Raw genomic sequence first — 20,460 nt, 5'->3', positions numbered from 1 at the left:
CCGGGTTCAAGCAATTCTGCCTCAGCCTCCCGGGTAGCTGGGACTATAGGCACACACCACCATGCCCAGCTAATTTTTTTTTGTATTTTTAGTAGAGATAGGGTTTTACCATGTTGGCCAGGATGGTCTCAATCTCTTGACCTCGTGATCTGCCCGCCTTGGCCTCCCAAAGTGCTGGGATTACAGGCATGAGTCACCACACCCAGCTGGTTCTAACCCTTTCTATGCATGCTTTTAACACTTCCCAGAACTCTCTTTTCATGTGGTACAAGGCCAGTTCCTATGGCTGTGGAGAATATTAAAGAAAAGCACCAGACATCCACACAGCCTCTGAGGAGCATCCAATCAAGCAGTGAAGAAGAAATTCCCATAGGCAGTAAGTGCTCAAAGGCAAGCACTCAGAGGCAAGAACTTACCCCTGAAGTTCAAAAGAGAAAGAGTGCTACTCTCTCTTGTGACTGCAGGAAGTTCCCAGGAAAGGTTCTATTGACTTTTAATACAGCAAGAGTGAGCAGAAGCAGAGACTAAGTATAGGGACCATAATGGCAGCTGCCCACTATAAAAGCAGAAATGTGGGATCCAATTTGAGAAACTCAGTGACAACACCAAGTCCTCCCTACTTTGGCCTCAGAAGGCATTTCCAAGGCCTTTGGAAGCCCAAGTAAGAAGCTCCTCTCAGGCTAGAGAGGAGCTTCTGAGTTACTTTCCTGGAGGTGGTAATGAAGCTTTGGAAGAGGCTGGGCTTGCAAGGCAAGTGAACAAACAGGAGAAAAGTAGAGGCCAAAAGGACATCTTGATAGGTCACTGACCTCACTTAAGAAGGTAAGGAAAAGACTGCCAAAGGCAAGGAAGTAGAAAGAACAGGGGTCTTAGGAAAAGAAGTCTCAGGAAAAGAGGGGTGATGAGTAGCACCATGGCCCTGGGGAGCTTGTGCCGCCATTCTGTGACCACCTTGTACCAGGCACTAAGGGAGTCACTTCTCTTATACCCATCTATTTAATCCTCATACCCCAGCCACAAAAGCAGGTGGTTTTATACCTCAATATATATTTTTCAATTTCCATTAAGACTTTCTCTTTATCTTTGAGATTATCCAAGAATGTGTTATTTGGGCTGGGTGCAGTGGCTCTTGCCTATAATCCCAGCACTTTGGGAGGCAGAGGCAGGCAGATCACGTGAGGTCAGGAGTTCAAGACCAGCCTGGCCAACATGGTGAAACTCTGTCTCCACTAAAACTATAAAAATTGTCTGGGCGTGGTGGCATAGGTTTGTAATCCCAGCTATTCAGGAGTCTGAGGCAGGAGAATCACTTGAACTCAGGAGGCAGAGGTTGCAGTGAGCCGAGATCATCTCCAAAAAAACAATGTGTTATTTGGCTGGGCACAGTGGCTTATACCAGTAATCCCAGCACTTTGGGAGGCCAAGTTAGGAGCACTGCTTGAGCTCAGAAGTTCAAGACCAGCCTGGGCAATATAGTAAGACTCTGTCTCTACAAAAAAAAAAAAAAAAAAAAAAAGTCAGTTGTGGTGGTGTACACCTGTAGTCCCAGCTACCTGGGAGGCTGACGTGGCAGGACTGCTTGAGCTTAGGAGGTCAAGGCTGCAGTTAGCTGTGCTCAGTGCTAAAAAGAATGTACTTAATTTCTAAGTGTCTGGAGATCTTTTTGTTACTCATTTTTAGTTTCTTTCTTTCAGTTGTAGTTAGAGAACACATCTGATTTCAATTCTTTTTTTAAAATTTTCATTATTTTGGCTGGGCGCAATGGCTCATGCCTGTAATCCCAGCATTTTGGGAGGCCGAGGTGGGTGGATCACGAGGTCAAGAGATCAAGACCTTCCTGGCCAACATGGTGAAACCCCGTCTCTACTAAAAATACAAAAATTAGCCAGGCATGGTGGCACACACCTGGGGTCCCAGCTACTCGGGAGGCTGAGGCAGAAGAATCACTTGAACCCAGGAGGCGGAGAATAAAGTGAGCTGAGATTGTGCCACTGCACTCCAGCCTGGCGACAGAGCAAGACTCTGTCTCAAAAAAATTTTTTTTCATTATTTCTTAAAATTTCAAATAGAGATGTGGTCTCACTACGCTGCCCAGGATAGTCTCAAATTCCTGGACTCAATCCTCTCACCTCAACCTCCCAAAGTGGTTGGATAACAGGCTTGAATCACTGTGGTTGGCCTGATTTCAATTCTTTTACATTTTTGAAAGTTTTATTTCATATTCTAGGATATGGCTTATTTGGGTGAATGTTCTATAGGCTTGAAAAAAATGTTCATTCTGTTGTTGCTGTGTACAGTATTCTATAAATTTCAGATAGTTTTTGTTTATTAATGGCGTTAAGTTCTTCTATATCCTAGCTGACACTAGCTGATTTTCTGTCTAGTCATTCATTCTTTTGATTGAGACAGAGTTTTACTCTTGTTGAATGTACCTATTGGCAGATCTCGATTTCAGGGTTTTCCAGCACCACATCTGGGATATATGGGAACCTGGAAACTCACTGTCATGTCTTCCCTCAAGCGCCAATATCCCTAGATAGTCTGCCTTCTTCTTTCTACCTTTTTTTAAATTTTGAGACAGAGTCTCGCTATTCCCCAGACTGGAGTGCAGTGGTGCGATCTTGGCTCATTAACACCTCTGCCTCCTGGGCTCAAGTGATTCTCCTGCCTCAGCCTCCCGAGTAGCTGGGATTACAGATGCCTGCCACCATGCCTGGTTAATTTTTGTATTTTTAGTAGAGATGGGGTTTCACCATGTTGGTCAGGCTGGTCTCCAACTCCTGGCTTCAGGTGATCCACCTGCCTAGGCCTCCCAAACTGCTGGGATTACAGGCGTGAGCCACTGTGCCTGGCCATGTGTGTGCTGCTTTTTTCAAGTTATAAATGAGAAGAGCATGGAATAAGGCTACTCCATCTTGGTCTGAACCAGTAGTTGGCACCACGGCTTATTATTTTATTTTATATATTTTTGAGACGGAGTCTCACTCTGTCACACAGGCTGGAGTGCAGTGGTGCAATCTTGGCTCACTGCAATTTTCGCCTCCCAGGTGCAAGTGATTCTGCTGTCTCAGCCTCTTGAGTAGCTGAGATTACAGGCGTGCACCACCACACCTGGCTAATTTTTGTATTTTAGTAGAGATGGGATTTCACTGTGTTGGTCAGGCTGGTCTTGAACTGCTGACCTCAAGTGATCTACCTACCTCAGCCTCCCGAAGTGCTGGGATTACAGGTGTGAGACACTGCACCCAGCCTATTTTGTTGTTTTTTGAGGCAGCGCCTTGCTCTATAGCCCAGACTAGAGAGTAGTGGCACGACCACTGCAACCTCCACCTTCTAGGTTCAAGTGATTCTAGTGCCTCAGCCTCCCAAGGAGCTGGGATTAAAGGTCTGCGCCACTATGTCCCGCAAATTTTTTTTATTTTTAGTAGAGATGGGGTTTCATTATGTTGACCAGCTTGCCTGAACTCCTGGCATAAAGTGATCCACTCGCCTTGGCCTCCCATAGTGCTAGGAATACAGGCATGAGCCACCACATCCAGCCATAGATGTCAACATTTTAAAAGTGAAATTTGGAATTTGTATAAGAGGATGATTATTTTGTTTAAGAAGGAAAAGAGTTCTATATTTTGAATATATAACTTGGTGCTGAAGGAAACAAGGTGGATCATGTATAATAGAAGATAGGGATCACAGTAGTATTATGCCTAAGACATTCTGGGCAAGTTCTCTTTCCAGAATATGGCCATCAGCCTTTCTAGTGATCTAAGTCTATTGGATATTGGCTTGGACCAATGAGCAAGTGGACGGCTGAACATACAGCACAGATGGTCCTGGGATACCTAGAAATGGAAAACGCTTTTGGCAGAGCTTTTAGTGACACTTGCTTTTTCTAGGCTGTGTCTTGTATTAAGAGTTATTCCCTCTCTCCACTTGTCTGATAAAATCAAAAACAAACAAAAAATAATATGAGCTGTATACTACTATAAGGTCATAAGACCCAGTCTTGTCCCCATAACTTGGAGTAATGATTTGTTGACAAATCCTTTTAGAGAAATGGAAAAATGAATTTGTACAAGATCTTCCACAATATCTTTCAGATAACTGGCTATAAGATATAGTGTGTAAATCAAGAGCCCAAGGACAGAGACCCAGAAGGGCAATTAATACTGTGCCTTACAAGAGGAAAAATGTCTCTCACTTACCAGTCCCCAAAGGGAGCCTTCTGAGGTAGCAACAATGGTAGCAGCTCTCGGGGTGTTGTACATCAGAGCTAGTTCTCCAAAACTGCCATGGTTGTCATACTGACCAACAGAGCGGGTTTGATTATCTTTTGTTACTAAAATGTCATAAGTTCCCCTAGAAGAATGACAAAAAATTATTTCATTAGTTACTTCTGATAATAAATGTAAAAACTGGCAGGTACATATAATAGAAAATGTTGTTTTAAGAGATTTCCAATGGAACTTTGCTAGTATATAAAAATACAACATATTTTTGTATTTTGACTTGTGTCCTATAACCTTGCTAAACTCACTTATTAATTCTAGTAGCCTTTTTTTGTGGCATTCTTGGAATATTCTACATAGAGATCACGTCACCTGAAACAAAGACAGTTTTAATGCTTCCTTTCCAATCTATATGCCCCTTTCTTTTTTCCCCCCATCTTTAACTTAAAAAAAATTTTTTTTTTTTTTTGAGACAGGGTCTTGTTCTGACACCTAGGCTGGAGTGCAGTGGCACGATCATGGCTCACTGTAGCCTCCACCTCCTGGCCCCAAGCAATCCTCTCACCTGGGCATCCTGAGTAGTTATGACCACAGAGGTGTGCCACCACATCTAACTTTATTTTTATTTTTGTAGAGATGGGGATGGTCTCACTATGTTGCCCAAATTGGTCTGGAACTCCTGGGCTCAAGCAATCCTCCTCTCTCAGGCTCTCAAAGTACTGGGATTAAAGGCATAAGCCACCATGCCCAGCCTAAATTTTTTAAAATTAATACATATATTTTACATATTTATGGAGTACATGTGAGCGTCTGTTCCATGCACAGAATGGGTAATGATTAAGCCAGGGTATTTGGGGTATCCATCACCTTGGATATATGTCATTTCTATGTGTCGCTATCATTTCAGGTCCTCTCTTCTATTAATAGTTACTTTGAAATATGCAAAATATTGCCACCAAGTATAGTCACCTTATCATGCTATAAAACATTAGAACTTTCCAGGTGAAGTGGCTCACACCTGTAATCTCAGCACTTTAGGAAGCTGAACTGAGAGAATTGCTTAAGCCCAGGAGTTTGAGATACACCTGGCCAACATATGGAGACTTGTCTCCACAAAAAGGAAAATTAAAGATAAGAAAGACACATTAAAACATATTTCTTCTAACTATGTGTTTGTAGCCATTAGCCAGCTTCTCTTCATCCACTCACCACCCTTCTCAATTTCTGGTATAAAATCACTATTCTCTAGGTCTATCATATCAGTGTTTTAGCACTCACATGTGAGTGAGAACATGTGGTATTTGTCTTCCTGTGCCTAGCTTATTTAACTTAATGTAGCAACCTCCATGTTGCTACAAATGACATGACTTCCTTCTTTTTTATGGTCAAATAGTACTTCATCGTGGATCTATGCCACATTTTCTTTCTTCCTTCCTTTATTCCTTGCCTCCCTCCCTCCCTCTCTTCCTTACTGAATTGACTATAACCTTCAGTACAATATTAAGTGAAAGTGGTGAAAGCAAACATCCTTGCCTTATTCTGAGTTGTAAGGAAAAACAATCTTTCACCATGCTGTCGGTTTTTAAAAAATGCCTTTAGTCTGGTTGGGGAAAGTTATTTTTGTTGCTAATTTGCTGAGCATTTTCATCACAAAAAGATGTTGAGTTTTGTCAAATATTTTGCTGTAGGTATTGAAAAAAGTACATGGGTTTTCTTTCATAGTCTGTACAAAATTAGGATACAACTGATTAAAATAAAGAAAGCAAATGATACAATTATTTAACTATTAATTGGCAGTAATTGCTAAAAAAAAAAATTCAGAACTGACAAGCATTTGCAGAAATAGGGACTCTCAACATACCACTGAAGGAAACATAAACTTTTCAAAGTTTCTGAAAGATAATTAAACATATAGCAAACATCTTAAAAAGACCCTTTGATACAGCAATTCCATTTCTAGTCATCCCAAAAGAGATAATCAAAGACACTACGAAAGATTTAATTGCAGGGATTTCACCAGGTAATATTTATAATAGTAAAAACTATAAGTAATTTAATCCGCTAATAATAGGAGATGGGTCAAATACATGTTTCCATCCATATTATGGAGTCACTAAAAGTAATGACAGAATATGGCTGGGTACAGTGGCTCACGGCTGTAGTAATCCCAGCACTTTGGGAGGCTAAAGCGGGCAGGTAACCTGAGATGAGGAGTTCAAGACCAACCTGGAGAACATTGTGAAACCCTGTTTCTAATAAAAACACAAAGATTAGCTGGGCGTGGTGGCACCTGCCTGTGATCCCAGCTACTTGAGAGGCTAAGACAGGAGAATCACTTGAACCTGGGAGGCGGAAGTTGCAGTGAGCCAAGCTCGAGCCACTGTACTCTAGCCTGGGTAGCAGAGTGAGACTCTGTCTCAAAAAAAATAATAATAATAATATTGATAATAAGGACAAAATACTACTGTAACTCCATAACATGCTTAAAATAGACTTAAAAAATTAAATCACACAATGTATGATTTAATGTAAAAAAAAATTATGTAAAGATAACTCCATTAGTTGACTCCATTTTTGATGTTTGATTATTGATAGTTTTCAAACTCTTTCTCCTCTGTCCTATATCTGGGCAAGCTGTAAGAAAGCCTGGGCGCTCCCTCCTTTGGTGCTGATGGGGAGTTCAACCAACACAAATGCCAGCCCATGTGTAAGAGTACCTTCACCTAACCCTACCTTCTAACCATCATAAAATCCCAGGCCAATCATACCTTGCCTTTTATCTAAAGTCATTTTGGATCTGTCTGGGAGCCTCCTCTGCTCTCTCTAAAAAGGTTCAACATGTAAGTAATAAACCTTTTCATACCCTTTTAGTGTATATATAATGTCATCAGTCTTGATATCTCAACCACATTTTGGGTGAGGTGTCCAATCTCAACAGTAAAGCACAGAAGTATGGACTGGTAATTAGATTATGCCTAAATTAATTTTATCCTGTTCTTATATTTTTATATTCTAAATTTCCTACAAAGAACTTCCATCTGTCTAAAAAATCACTACACATCACGTATTAAAAGAAAAGCAGAGAATGTGCCACTAACCTTGCTCTCAGGGAGCTTACCACTCAGTAGGAAAGCTGACCTGTAGTAGGCCTTTATAGACAAGGCAAAATTAATAAGGTCATTAATAGGAAACATGGAATTCAGTGCTTCTAGTGTTTCCTCCAGGAGACACTAGCATTTAACTTTGGGAGTGACAAGAGCTCATTTCAGGCAGCAACATTGCAGAGGAACTATCCAGAATTCTCATTCAGGCCCTCCTCTAAGTAATGAGGCATATTTTTATCATTGTTGTTACCACCACATTATGTAATCATTATCCATTTAAAGGTCCGTCTCTCCAACTTGACCACTGAACTTTTTGAGGCCAGAACTACCTTTTTATTTGAATGATAATCTTTCTTTTCTTTTTTTTTTTTGAGACAGAGTCTTACTCTGTCACCCAGGCTGGAGGGCAGTGGCTTGATCTCAGCTCACTGCAACCTCCACCTCCCAGGTTCAAGCAATTCTCCTGCCTCAGCCTCCCAAGGAGCTGGGACTACAGGTGCAAGCCACCACACCCAGCTAATTCTTATATTTTTTAGTAGAGATGGGGTTTCACCATATTGGACAGGCTGGGCTCGAACTCCTGACCTTGTGATCCGCCTGCCTTGGCCTCCCAAAGTGCTGGGATTACAGATGTGAGCCACTGTGGTCAGTCCTTTCCTATTTGTTAATCACCACATTCTTTTTTCTTTTATTCTGAGACAGGGTCTCACTTTGTCCCCCAGGCTAGAGTGCAGTGTTACAATCACTGCCCGCTGCAGACTCAACCTCTTGGGTTCAAGTGATCCTCCCACCTCAGCCTTCCAATTAGCTGGAACTATAGGCATGCACCACCATGCCCAGCTAATTTCTTTTTCTCTCCCCTCCATTCCCCCTACCTTTTTGAAAAAAAAAATACTACAACATTTTATTTATTTATTTATTTATTTATTTATTTATATTTTTTATAGACTTGAGGTTTCACCGTGTTGGTCAGGCTGGTTTCGAACTCATAACCTCATGATCCGCCTGCCTCGGCCTCCCAAAGTGCTGGGATTACACACATGGGCCACTGCGCCTGACACCCATCTAATTTTTTAAAAAATGTTTTGTTTTTGCTTTTTTTTTTTTAGAGACAGAGTTTCGCTCTTGTTGCCCAGGCTGGAGTGCAAAGGTGTGATCTTGGCTCACTGTATCCAGCCTTGACAATAACTTAATAAAGCAAAGGTAGTAGAACACTAACCTGGGAAACCTGTATTTATGATAATTTTTTTTTCAAGTCTCCCAAGTAGCTGGGATTACAGGTGTGTGCCACCACGCCCAGCTAATTTTTGTATTTTTAGTAGATACAGGGTTTCACCATATTGGCCAGGCTGGTCACAAACTCCTGATCTCAGGTGATCCACAAGTGTTGAGATTACAGGTGTGAGCCACCACACCTGGCCTAAAGGAACTTTCTACTCTAGATGATGGCTCTTCAAATAAGAGTTGTGCTGAGGACTCAGGACAGCATTGGTAGAGAGGGACAAGCTGTGGACTCTCACAGGCTTTGGGAAGATTGTTCACCTGGCCCTAAGCCTCTCTGGGCTGAATACAGAATAGGATAAAGCATCTGCCCTGAATCACGAATCCAATTAAGTGTGGCCACACAACTGTAAAGCTCCATCTCCTACCGTTCTATGACATAAAAGTTGTCTCCATCATCTCCTTGGTCGATGACATGCTCATCAGCTTTGACTATCCTTTCAAACATGGCATCAAGAACTTGAGAAAGCTGTTCCTGCAGGGTATGCGCAGAAGAAAAAATAGTTTTTACATTTGCTGAAAAAAAGCAGTGACCATAATTATCTCAATTTGTGACTATGTAACAGAAGTCCCCACATTCAAGCAGAAACCTAAAGGCTGTCTAAAACAAATGCTTTCTTGGGACCATTCAGCTTTTTACCTCCATGTACTTCAGCAGAGAGAAAACTGGCAAGTTTTCTGAGGCAGTATTGTTTTGAATAAGCTTTCCACAATTTACGCAGAAATATTATCTAAATCATGGTCCATGTTTTCCCAGCCACATCCACATGACTGTCACCTGCCTGATGGCTGCACTATGCCATGTGTAAAGCCTATGCTGCCACACCTTCCTACAGGTGTTGACCTTAACAGGATCATCAGATCTAAAGGGCTGTTATGGCCTTAGAGGTTATCTTTTGGAACAGCGCAACTGCCTTTGACTAGCCAAACACGTCACTTAACCTCGTTGAGCTTCAGTATCTTTTTCTTCTTTTTTCCTGGAGACAGAGTCTCACTCTGTTGCCTAGTCTGGAGTTCAGTGGTGCAATCTCAGCTCACTGCAACCTCTACCTCCTGGGTTCATGCGATTCTCCTGCCTCAGCCTCTCAAATAGCTGGGACTACAGGCATGCGCCACCACACCTGGCTAATTTTTGTATTTTTAGTAGAGGAGACAGGGTTTCGCCATGTTGGCCAGGCTGGTCTCAATCTCCTGAACTCAGGTGATCCACCCGCCTTGGCCTCCCAAAGTGCTGGGATTATAGGCGTGAGCTACCATGCCCAGCAAACTTCGGTTTCTTCATATATAAAAAGGGTACAACAAAGATTCTACCTCATCAATTTTTATGACCCAAAGAGAAAAACCTAAGGAAAGTATTTATGAAACAACAGATACTCAACAAATGAGATCTATTATAAGACAGCTAATATTGCTTCATTTACATAAAACACACACAATTACTTACTTACTAATATTGCCTGCCATAACCAGACATCAACTATATGGATAAGTATAATGAAAAGAAAACAATATTATTAAATTCTAACAAAACAATGGTCTCAGCCTGGGGCCAGCATCCCTGTCAGACAGGGAGATAAGTGATTATTAGGGGTTCATTAAAGAATACCAGATTCAATTTAAAAAAGATTTTCTCTTTGAAGGAATGTAGACTGAACACCTGGAAAGAGAATAATTTTATGACTGCATAATTCCATGTGATTTTATGTTCTATCAGAGTGACTGTGCTACCAAGATGATTGAGTATCACCAAAAAGTATATTTAGTTCCATGTGCGTTGAATACTGTATAAGCTGACAAATACTAAAAAGGATGGCTTACAACTGACATACTACCCACTTTCACTGGAATGTGAGCCCAGTGTTGCCAGAAATCTATTTACATTCTGGCGATAAATTTAAATTTTCATGTACAATACGGACCAAACACAGACATCTGTACCTAGCCTGTGGGTTGCCTGCTGGAAGCCTCTTGTTTTGAGTAACTTTTCTTCTTCCAGTCTGGTCTCTTCGAACACATGTGTAAAGAGATATACAATCAGATAGGTGGAAGGGGAGCATTTCTAGGTTAGAGGAGACTAAAATAACAACATGACAACCAAATGAAACACCGTAAGTCCTCACTTAATGTGGTTGACAGGTTCTTGAAAAATGTGAATTTAAGCAAAACAATGTCCTCAAATATAACAGTTATGTTATAACAATGATGAGGGGAAAAAAGGTTTCATTATAGGTTGCTTTGCTTAAAGTTGCAGTTTCCAAGACTACCAACCACGTTAAAGTGAGTACTTATTGTATGTGATTCAGGATGTTAGGTGAGGACGTACTGTATGTGATTTAGGATTTAAAAACAAAACCAAAAGCTATACAGAACTTTACTGGGAAAACTGAGGAAATCTGAGTATGGACTGTTGTTAGTTGATTTTATATTTTACCAATGTTAAATTTCTTGGATTTATTAAATGACATCGTATTAACATAGGAAAATATTCTTTATAAATTTTTTTTTGAGACAGAATCTCACTTTGTCGCCCAGGCTGAAGTGCAGTGGCGCGATCTTGGTCCACTGCAACCTCCACCTCCCAGGTTCAAGTGATTCTCCTGCTTCAGCCTCCCAAGTAGCTGGGACTTCAGGTGTGTGCCACCACGTCCAGCTAATTTCCATATTTTTAGTAGAGATAGGGTTTCGCCATGATGGCCAAGCTGGTCACAAACTCCTGACCTCAAGTAATCTGCCTGCCTCGGCCTCCCAAAGTGCTGGGATTACAGGTGTGAGCCACTGCGCCAGACCGAAAAATATTCTTGTTCCTGGAAAACACATCCTAAATATTTAGTAGTGAAGAGTCATGATGTCATAAATGATTCAAAACAAAAGAAAAACACTTTATACATACTCCCCATTTCTTTCTCTCTTTACATAAACTTACACACAAGAGAAAAAGCAAATGTGGTAAAATGCTAAAATGTTCACAACTGGAGAGTCTAGGTAAAGGGTGTCTGGGTATTCATGGTATTATTCTTGTGAATTTTCTGTAAATTTGAAATTTAAAAATAGAAATTTGGAAAATAAATTTTAAATTTGAAACAAATACACTAATCAGAATGGCTAAAACTAAAAATACTGACGATATAAAATGTTAGCAAAGATGTGGAGCAACATGAAATCTCATATGTTGTTGACAGGAATGCAAAGTGGTAAAACTACTTTGAAAAATATCTGGCAGACTTTTTTTTTTTTTTTTTTTTTTTGAGACAGAGTCTCACTCTCTCACCCAGGCTGGAGTACAATGGTACGATCTCGATCCAATGCAACTTCCACCTACTGAGTTCAAGTGATTCTCTTGCTTCAGCCTCCTGAATAGCTGGGATCACAGGTGTGTGCCACCATGCACAGCTAATTTTTATATTTTTAGTAGAGAGGGAGGCTTCACCATGTTGGCCAGGCTGGTCTTGAACTCCTGACCTCAGGTGATCCACTCGCCTTGTTTTCCCAAAGTGCTGGGATTTACAGGCATGAGCCATTGCACCCAGCTGATCTGGCAGATTTGTTTACAAAGTCAAACATATACCTATCTTATGACTCAGCAATTTTCCTCTCAGGTATTTTACTCAAGATAACTTGGGGGAAAGGTTCACAAAAAGATTTATACAAAATGTTGACAGTGTTATTCATAATAGCTAAAAACGAGAAATAGACTAAGTATTCATTAACGGAAGAATGGATAAATCGGTATTTTTGAACAACGAAATACTACTCAGCAATAAAAAGGAATGAACCAACATTGCTGGCAATAAGACATACTTATATCATGAGGCCCTTGATATGATGCTTTCAGACAGACACAAAATAATTTCTGTGGTAGTGTGGCCAAAAATATAACCATATTCCAAAATCATGAGGAAACATCAAACTCAAATGGAGAGACATTCTATAGAATTACTCTTCAAAGTGTCAAGATTATGAAAGACAAGGAAAGACTGAAAACTGCCACAGATTGGAGGCGATTAAGAAGAAATAACAACTAAATGTAACATGAGATTCTGGACTGGATCCTCTACCAGAAAAAAGACATTATTGAGAGAAGTAATTTTTTTTTTTTTTTAAGACGGAATTTCACTCTTGTTGCCCAGGCTGGTGTGCAATAGCACTCTCAGTTCATTGAAAACTCTGCCTCCCAGGTTCAAGCGATTCTCCTGCCTCAGCCTCTTAAGTAGCTGGGATTACAGGCACCTGCCACCATGCCCAGCTAATTGTTGTATTTTTAGTAGAGACGGAGTTTCACCATGTTGGCGAGGCTGGTGTCGAACTCCTGACCTCAGATGATTCACCCTCCTCAGCCTCCCAAAGTGCTGGGATTACAGGCATGAACCACACCGTGCCCAGCCAAGTTACAACTTTTCAACACTAAAATGGTATTCTCCAACACTAAGAAAACTGACTATTAGATTGACATAGAAACTTCCCTTATAACAACTATAATGGTATAAAATTTACAAGAGGTTTTATTAACTCCTTTGACTGATGCATTTAAGCTCATATCTGACCAGCCAGATTCCCAGGGAGGGCTGTGGAAATGTCTTCAGAAGCCTTTTTTGTAGGAGCTTGGTAATAGAGGAAATGTAATCCCAGCCTTCCTATCTCTGCACATTCTGGGACTCCTCAATAGGCCTAGCAACTCAGCCATTCATGTGGTTTTAAATTTTTTTAATTTTTAATTTTTAACTTTTCTGAGATAGAATCTCACTCTGTCACCAAGGCTGGAGTGCAGTGGTGCAACCTCACCTCATTGCAACCTCTACCTCCCCAGTTCAAGCGATTCTTCTACCTCATCCTCCCAAGTAGCTGGAACTACAGGCACATGCCACTACACCTGCCTAATTTTTGTATTTTTAGTAGAGATGGAGTTTCACCATGTTGACCAGACTGGTCCTGAACTCCTGATCTCAAGTGATCTGTCCGCCTCAGCTTCCCGAAGTGCTGGGATTACAGGCGTGAGCCACTGTGCCTGGCCTCCAGTGTGGCCTTCAAAGTAAAGATGAATAGAGAAGAAACAAAGTAGAAAAGAAACAGGAAATCTGAAGATTCTCTATTACTATGAACTAAATATTTATGTCACCCCAAAATTCCATGTTAAAACCTGACACCCAATGTGATGGTATTAGATGGTAAGGCCTTTGTCAGTGATTAGGTCATGAATGGGACTAGTGCCCCTATAAAAGAGACCCTGAGAGCTCTATCCCTCCTTCTACCATGTGAGAACACAGAGATGGCTATTTCTGAAACAAGAAGTAGGCTCTTGATCAGACACCAAATCTGATGGCACCTTGAGCTTGATTTCCCAGACTCCAGAACTGTGAGAAATTTCCACTGTTTATAAGCCACCCAGGTGACAGTATTTTGTTATAGTAGCCCAAATGTACTAGGACAGCTATCAGGATGTAGCCCTGGTTCTTTATTTCTACCACCAAGATAGGGAGGACAGGCCCAGGTCATAGATCCTATGCTAAGCACTGCAGAAACACACCATTCTCAAGAAGCACTTATCACACACTGTGGTAAGCCAGTGGGGTAACTATTATTAATGAAAGGAACTACATACCAGCATCTTCAGAAAAATCAATCTCTTTGTAGGACAATTCAGACCCTAAGCCAGGGTCATGCAAATCTGAGCATTTCCTTGCAACATGACCAAGCTTCATGGTCTTCAAATGAGAAAGTGCCAAAGCGGCTCAGAAAAATACAGGAGTCCTCCCCTTATCCATGGGGAGTATGTTCCAAGGGGATATGTGGATGTCTGAAACCACAGATAGTGTTGAACCCTATTGCTGTCAACTGGAACGCATTTCTGTTCATATCTTCCATCAACAAACGTAATGCCTTTCCATCTTAACCAAGTACTTACCACGCACTGAGGCTGTAACTTGTGCAGTTTGAGGTGAGACAGCAAAACTAGCCTAAATTTCTTTTTCCTCCTTCACAGTTTCACAAATAAAAAGATTCTTATTCTTTTTTCTTTTCTTTTTTTTTTTGAGACAGAGTCTCACTCTGTCACCTAGGCTGGAATGCAATGGTATGATCTTAGCTCACTGCAACCTCTGCCTCCTGGATTCAAGCAATTCTCATTCCTCAGCCTCCTGAGTAGCTGGGATTACAGGCGCATGCTACCACACCTGGCTAAATTTTTGTATTTTTAGTAGAGATGGAAATTCACCATGTTGGCCAGGCTGGTCTTGAACTCCTGATCTCAGGGAGTCCACCCGCCTCGGCCTCTCAGAGTGCTAGGGTTACAGGCGTGAGCCACCACGCCCAGCCAGAAGATTCATTATCATAGATTTCTGCAATCTCAGTATACAATTTGTTTCTTTCTTTCCTTAAATTTCTCTCATCTTTTCACTTAAAGAAAGCATTTTATGGCTTCTCTTTGGCATATCTGAATTACCAGCATCACTTCTCTTGTGCTTTGGGGCCATCAATAAATAAAATAAGGTTACTTAAATAGGAGTACTGCTAGATGGTGGCTAAATGACTAATGGACAGGTGGCATATATGGCATGGATACACTGGGACAAAGTGATGATTTATGCTCTGGGTGGTAGCAGAGCAGGACAGCATAAGATTCAGAACAGCATGCCCTTTACAACTTTACAAGAATTATTTCTGGAATTTCCTTTTTGAAAATTTTAAGGTGGAGTCTCACTCTGTTACCCAGGCTGGAATGCAGTGGTGCGATCTTGGCTTACTGCAACCTCTGCCCCCTGGAGTGGAACAATTCTCCTGCCTCAGCCTCCTGAGGAGCTAGGATTACAGATGTGTGCAACTATGCCCAGCTAATTTTTGTATTTTTAGTAGAGACGGGGTTTTGCCACGTTGGCCAGGCTGGTCAACAGGGTTTCGCCATGTTGGCCAGGCTGGAACTCCTGACCTCAGGTGATCCACCCACCTCAGCCTCCCAGAGTGCTGGGATTACAGGCATGAGCCACCACACCCGCTATTTCTGGAATTTTCCATTTAGTATTTTTGGACTTTCATTAACTATGGGCAACTGAAACCCTGGAAAGCGAAACCAAGAATAAGGGGGACTACTGCACTAAAAGGCATCTGAAAAATCATGTCTGGGTTAAAGTAGTCAATGCAATGAAAACATCTGCATGTAAGATGAATCTAAGGTTTTATGCTTAATATGGCTGTGGCTAGAATGCTAAAAATTAAAGTTTAAGTGACAAATAGGAGCAAAGCTAAAAGATCATATAATAAAAATACTTTAGAAATCAATGTTACCTGATCAAGATTTTTGAAAAGGAGAATATCTTTGCAAGCTTCCTGAAGTCTGCATCTCTGTTCATCAGTTTTAGGATGAATCACCTGCCAACCCAAATAAAACCATGGAAATTATTTTATTCCATTTTAAAATAACCACTTAAAGACTGGTATATTTCTTTCTACAAAGAGTGGGGAAAATACAGAGTATGCTGTCATTTTAATTTTACATAAATATCAAGCTGTATGCTGAAGGTGCAGGGACAATGTAATATAAGGGTGAAGAGCACTGACCCTGGAGCCAACTCCTAAGTGGCTGGCAGCAAGTCAGCTGTCCCTTGGGAGCCTCAGGATCTTCATCCATAAAGCAGAGGGTTATAAATTTGTGTTTAAACAAATATTGAGCATCTACTCAAAAAAAAAGGTACATCATTTAATCTGACCAGAAATAACAGACGTTAAAAGTGTTGGCTGGACTTGGTGGCTCACACCTGCAATTCCAGCACTTTGGAAAGCTGAGGCGGGCAGATCACAAGGTCAGGAGACCAAGACCATTCTGGCCAACATGGTGAAACCCTGTCTCTACTAAAAATACAAAAATTATCTGGGCGTGGTGACACTTGCCTGCAATCCCAGCTACTTGGGAGGTTGAGGCAGGAGAATCGCTTGAACCAGGGAGTAGGAGGTTGCAGTGACCAAAATTGCACCACTGCACTCCAGCCTGGTAACAGAGCGAGACTCCGTCACCAAAAAAAAAGTGTTAAGTATTTTAAATTTGTGATATTAAATTAGGAAATAACTGTTTTATAGTCATCAAGAATTTTATAACTAGAATTTAAAAATTTACATGACTTTTACATTCACAAAAATGGTAGCATTTATTAGAATACTTCAGAAATCTTTCACACGTTACTCATTTTAAGGGTAACTTGACTTAAAGGTAAAATGATAGATCATTAAAAGTTTTTTTTGTTTTTGTTTTTTTTGGGACAGAGTTTTGCTCTGTTGCCCAGGCTGGAGTGCAGTGGTGCAATCTTGGCTCACTGCAACCTCCACCTCCCAGGTTCAAGTGATTGCCCTGCCTTAGCCTCCTGAGTAGGTAGGATTATAGGTACACACCATCACACCAGGCTAATTTTTGTGTTTTTAGTAGAGATGGGGTTTCATCATGTTGGTCAGGCTGGTCTCAAACTCCTGACCTTGTAATCCACCTGTCTCCACCTCCAAAAGTGCTGGGATTCCAGGAGTGAGCCACCATGCCCGGCTCACTAAAGTTTTTTTTATAACATCAATCGTTTTTTTGTTTTTTGAGACAGAGTTTCACTCTGTCGCCCAGGCTGGAGTGCAGTGGTGAGATCTCAGCTCACCACAACCTCTGCCTCCCAGGTTCAAGCGATTCTCCTGCCTTGGCTTTCCGACTAGCTGGGATTACCAGTGCCCGCCACCACACCTGGCTAATTTTTCTATTTTTAGTAGAGACGAGGTTTCACTATGTTGGCCAGATTGGTCTGGAACTCCTGACCTCAGGTGATCTACCCACCTCGGCCTCCCAAAGTGCTGGAATTACAGGCATGAGCCACTACACCCAGACTATAACATCAATCTTTTAAAAATGATAGTTCATATATTCTCTCATAAAAGTAATTTATGTCAATTTTACAAAAGTTTAAAAAACTAAGTTTTTTGTTTTTTTTTTTAAAAAAAAGCACTCAAAAATCAAACATGGTCTTATCACAACTACTATTAACATCTGGGGTATATCCTTCCAGATAGAATTTTCTATATGTACAAATAAATAAATAAATAAATATATATATTTCAAATTTATTTTACAAAATGCTCTATAAAATGCACCTCACACAAACATACATCCCATGCCATTACATACAGTCCTGTACCATCACTTTCAATGGCTACAGATTCTCTTCATTTTAATGTACCATAATTTAGCCCCTTGTAATCCCATAGTTTGGGTCCATTGTTATAACACTACAATAAGCTCCACTTGTATATCCTCAAGAAGGATCCAACTTTCATTAGGGATGAATTCTCCTTTAGGTAAACGCTAAATCAGTTGGCTTGACTGTAAGTATTTAAGGCTTGTTGTTAATTTTTTTTTTTTTTTTTTAAATAGAGATGAGGTCTAGCTACATTGCCCAGGCTAGTCTCAAACTGCTGGGCTTCAAGTGATCTTCCCATCTCAACCTCCCAAAGTGCTAGGATTACAGGTGTGAGCCACCATCCTCGGCAGAGAGTGTGTGTGTGTGTGTGTGTGTGTGTGTGTATGTTTTGTTTGCAGCCTTGACCTCCTAGACTGTAGCAGCAATCCTCCTGCCTCAGGCTCCTAAATAGCTGCAAATACAGGCATGTCCCACCAACCCTGGCTAATTTTTTTTTCCCCACAAATATGGGGTCTTGCTATATTGTCCAAGCTAGTCTTGAACTCCTGGCCTCAAGCGATCCTCCTGCCTCAGCATCTCAAAGTGTTGGGATTACAGGAGTGAACCACCATGCCCAGGCTGTTTAAGGCTTCTGACAGCTACAGCTAGGCACTTCTCACCATACCCTCAACCAATGCAGCTTTCAATCTGTTAGACTGAAAATGTCACTTTGTTGATATTTTAATTTGTATTTAATTACTAGTATGACGAATTTTTGTTATGTAGAGAAGGCGAGTTAGTGAGAAATACAATTCTACCTAACATCTTTGCTTTGGGTCTTACCCTTGGATCTGTATCTTCCTCTTCCTCATCAGGGTTATAGGTCTCAGCACAGACTAAAATTAGAGAGAAAAAAACAAAGAGAAGAATGAATTTAATAGATGTATGGCTTTAAAAAAAAAACAGGAATGGAACTCAATTTCCTTTTATTCACTGTTTTTTAATTATTTTGGGACAGAGTTTCACTTTTGTTGCCCAGGCTGGAGTGCAGGGGCACAATCTCGGCTCGCTGCAACCTCCATCTCCCAGATTCAAGCAATTCTCCTGCCTCAGCCTCCCAAGTAGCTGGGATTACAGGCATGCACAATCATACCCGGCTAATTTTCTATTTTTAGTAGAGATAGGGTTTCACCATGTTGGTCAGGCTGGTCTTGAACTCCTGATATCAGGTGATCTACCTGATATATAATATAAATGCTCATGTCTGTAATCCCAGCACTTTGAAAAGCTAAGGCAGGCAGATCACAGGGTCAAAAGATCGAGACCATCCTGGCCAACATGGTGAAACCCCATCTCTACTAAAAACACAAAATAGCTCGGCATAATGGTGTGCACCTGTAGCCTCAGCTACTCGGGAGGCTGAGGCAGAAACTTGGCAGACGGAGGTTGCAGTGAGCCGAGATCATGCCACTACACTTCCGTCTGGTTGACAGAGTGAGACTCCGTCTCAAAAAAAAAAAAAAAAGAGAGAGAGAGAGAGAGAGAGTTGTAGGAAACACGAAGGAAAAAGCAAGGTGAAGAACAGTGTACATAGCATGCTATCCTTTGCAGAAGAAAGACTTCCATGACAAAGGAGAACTAAGAATGGAGGGAAAATAAATATAAATATGATATACTTTTACTGGTTAATTTTTCCAAAAGGAAACAATTTGAGAAAAATAAACCGGAAAGTAATGAAATTATTTTTCTAGTGTATAGATAGAAACAGAAAAGAAGGGATAGGGAAGGGAATGAAACTTCTCTGAGGAAACATTTTTATATAAAAAGTTTTGACATTTAAGCCATGTTAATTTTTCACAATTTTAAAAATTAAATCAATAACAAAGACCCTAAAACTAAGTACAAAGAAAAACAAAAAAACCTACCCATGTATCAGGGTGATAACATAATCAGAGAAGGAAAGAATTAGATTCTAAGTAGCTTCTGAACATAGTACCCTGACCATCCACCCTCAGTGGGATATACTGGATTCCAACAACAACAAAAAAAACTGATGTTGGTGATGGTATAGCAATTCCAAAACTCTTCTTTTTTTTTCTTTTCGAGACAGAGTTTCACTCTGTTGTCCAGGCTGGAGTGCAGTGGCATGATCTCAGCTCACTGCAACCTCTGCCATCCTTGTTCAAGCAATTCTCTCACCTCAGCCTCCTGAGTAGCTGGGACTACAGGTGTGTGCCACCACACTTGGCTAATTTTTTGTATTTTCAGTAGAGACAGGGTTTTGCCATCTTGCCCAGGCTGGTCTCAAACTCCTGAGCTTAGGCAATCCGCCCGCCTTGGCCTCTCAAAGTGCTGGGATTACAGGCATGAGCCACCACACCCAGCCTGTACTTCCAAAACTTTTCTATGTGTATTACTGTAGTGAGTAAATTAAAAAAACACAGATTTTAAAAAATTGTTACTGGTGAGAAGGGGGATACAAATATGGACTGGAGGAAGAATTAGAGCTATCAATACAAATCATTATTTTAAAATCTCACCCCTACGTGTTATTTGCAAAGAGACAATAAATTATTTAGTGAATAAAGAGTTTTGTACTGGCTGGGCGCGGTGGCTCAAGCCTGTAATCCCAGCACTGTGGGAGGCCGAGGCGGGTGGATCACGAGGTCAAGAGATCGAGACCATCCTGGTCAACATGGTGAAACCCCGTCTCTA

The 20,460-nt window shown here is 41.0% G+C and overlaps 1 protein-coding gene across 2 annotated transcripts in view; it reads right to left on the bottom strand.

The window, feature by feature from the left end:
• Positions 1–20,460, bottom strand: part of PRKAR2A (protein kinase cAMP-dependent type II regulatory subunit alpha) — a 99,382-nt gene that overhangs the window by 20,129 nt on the left and 58,793 nt on the right. For both annotated transcript variants that reach the window (XM_017510268.1, XM_017510197.2), the window contains exons 3-6: positions 18,589–18,641; positions 15,887–15,970; positions 8,980–9,086; positions 4,203–4,356 (exon numbers count right to left, since the gene is read on the bottom strand). In XM_017510268.1, coding sequence (XP_017365757.1) covers positions 4,203–4,356; positions 8,980–9,086; positions 15,887–15,970; positions 18,589–18,641 — 398 coding nt within the window. The remainder of the gene's footprint in view (positions 1–4,202; positions 4,357–8,979; positions 9,087–15,886; positions 15,971–18,588; positions 18,642–20,460) is intronic.

Source organism: Cebus imitator, unplaced genomic scaffold, assembly GCF_001604975.1.
Source record: "Cebus imitator isolate Cc_AM_T3 unplaced genomic scaffold, Cebus_imitator-1.0 Scaffold0, whole genome shotgun sequence".
Classification (NCBI taxonomy): domain Eukaryota; kingdom Metazoa; phylum Chordata; class Mammalia; order Primates; family Cebidae; genus Cebus; species Cebus imitator.
The sequence above is the reverse complement of the archived record's forward strand: the minus strand, read 5'-3'. Positions and strand labels throughout refer to the sequence as shown.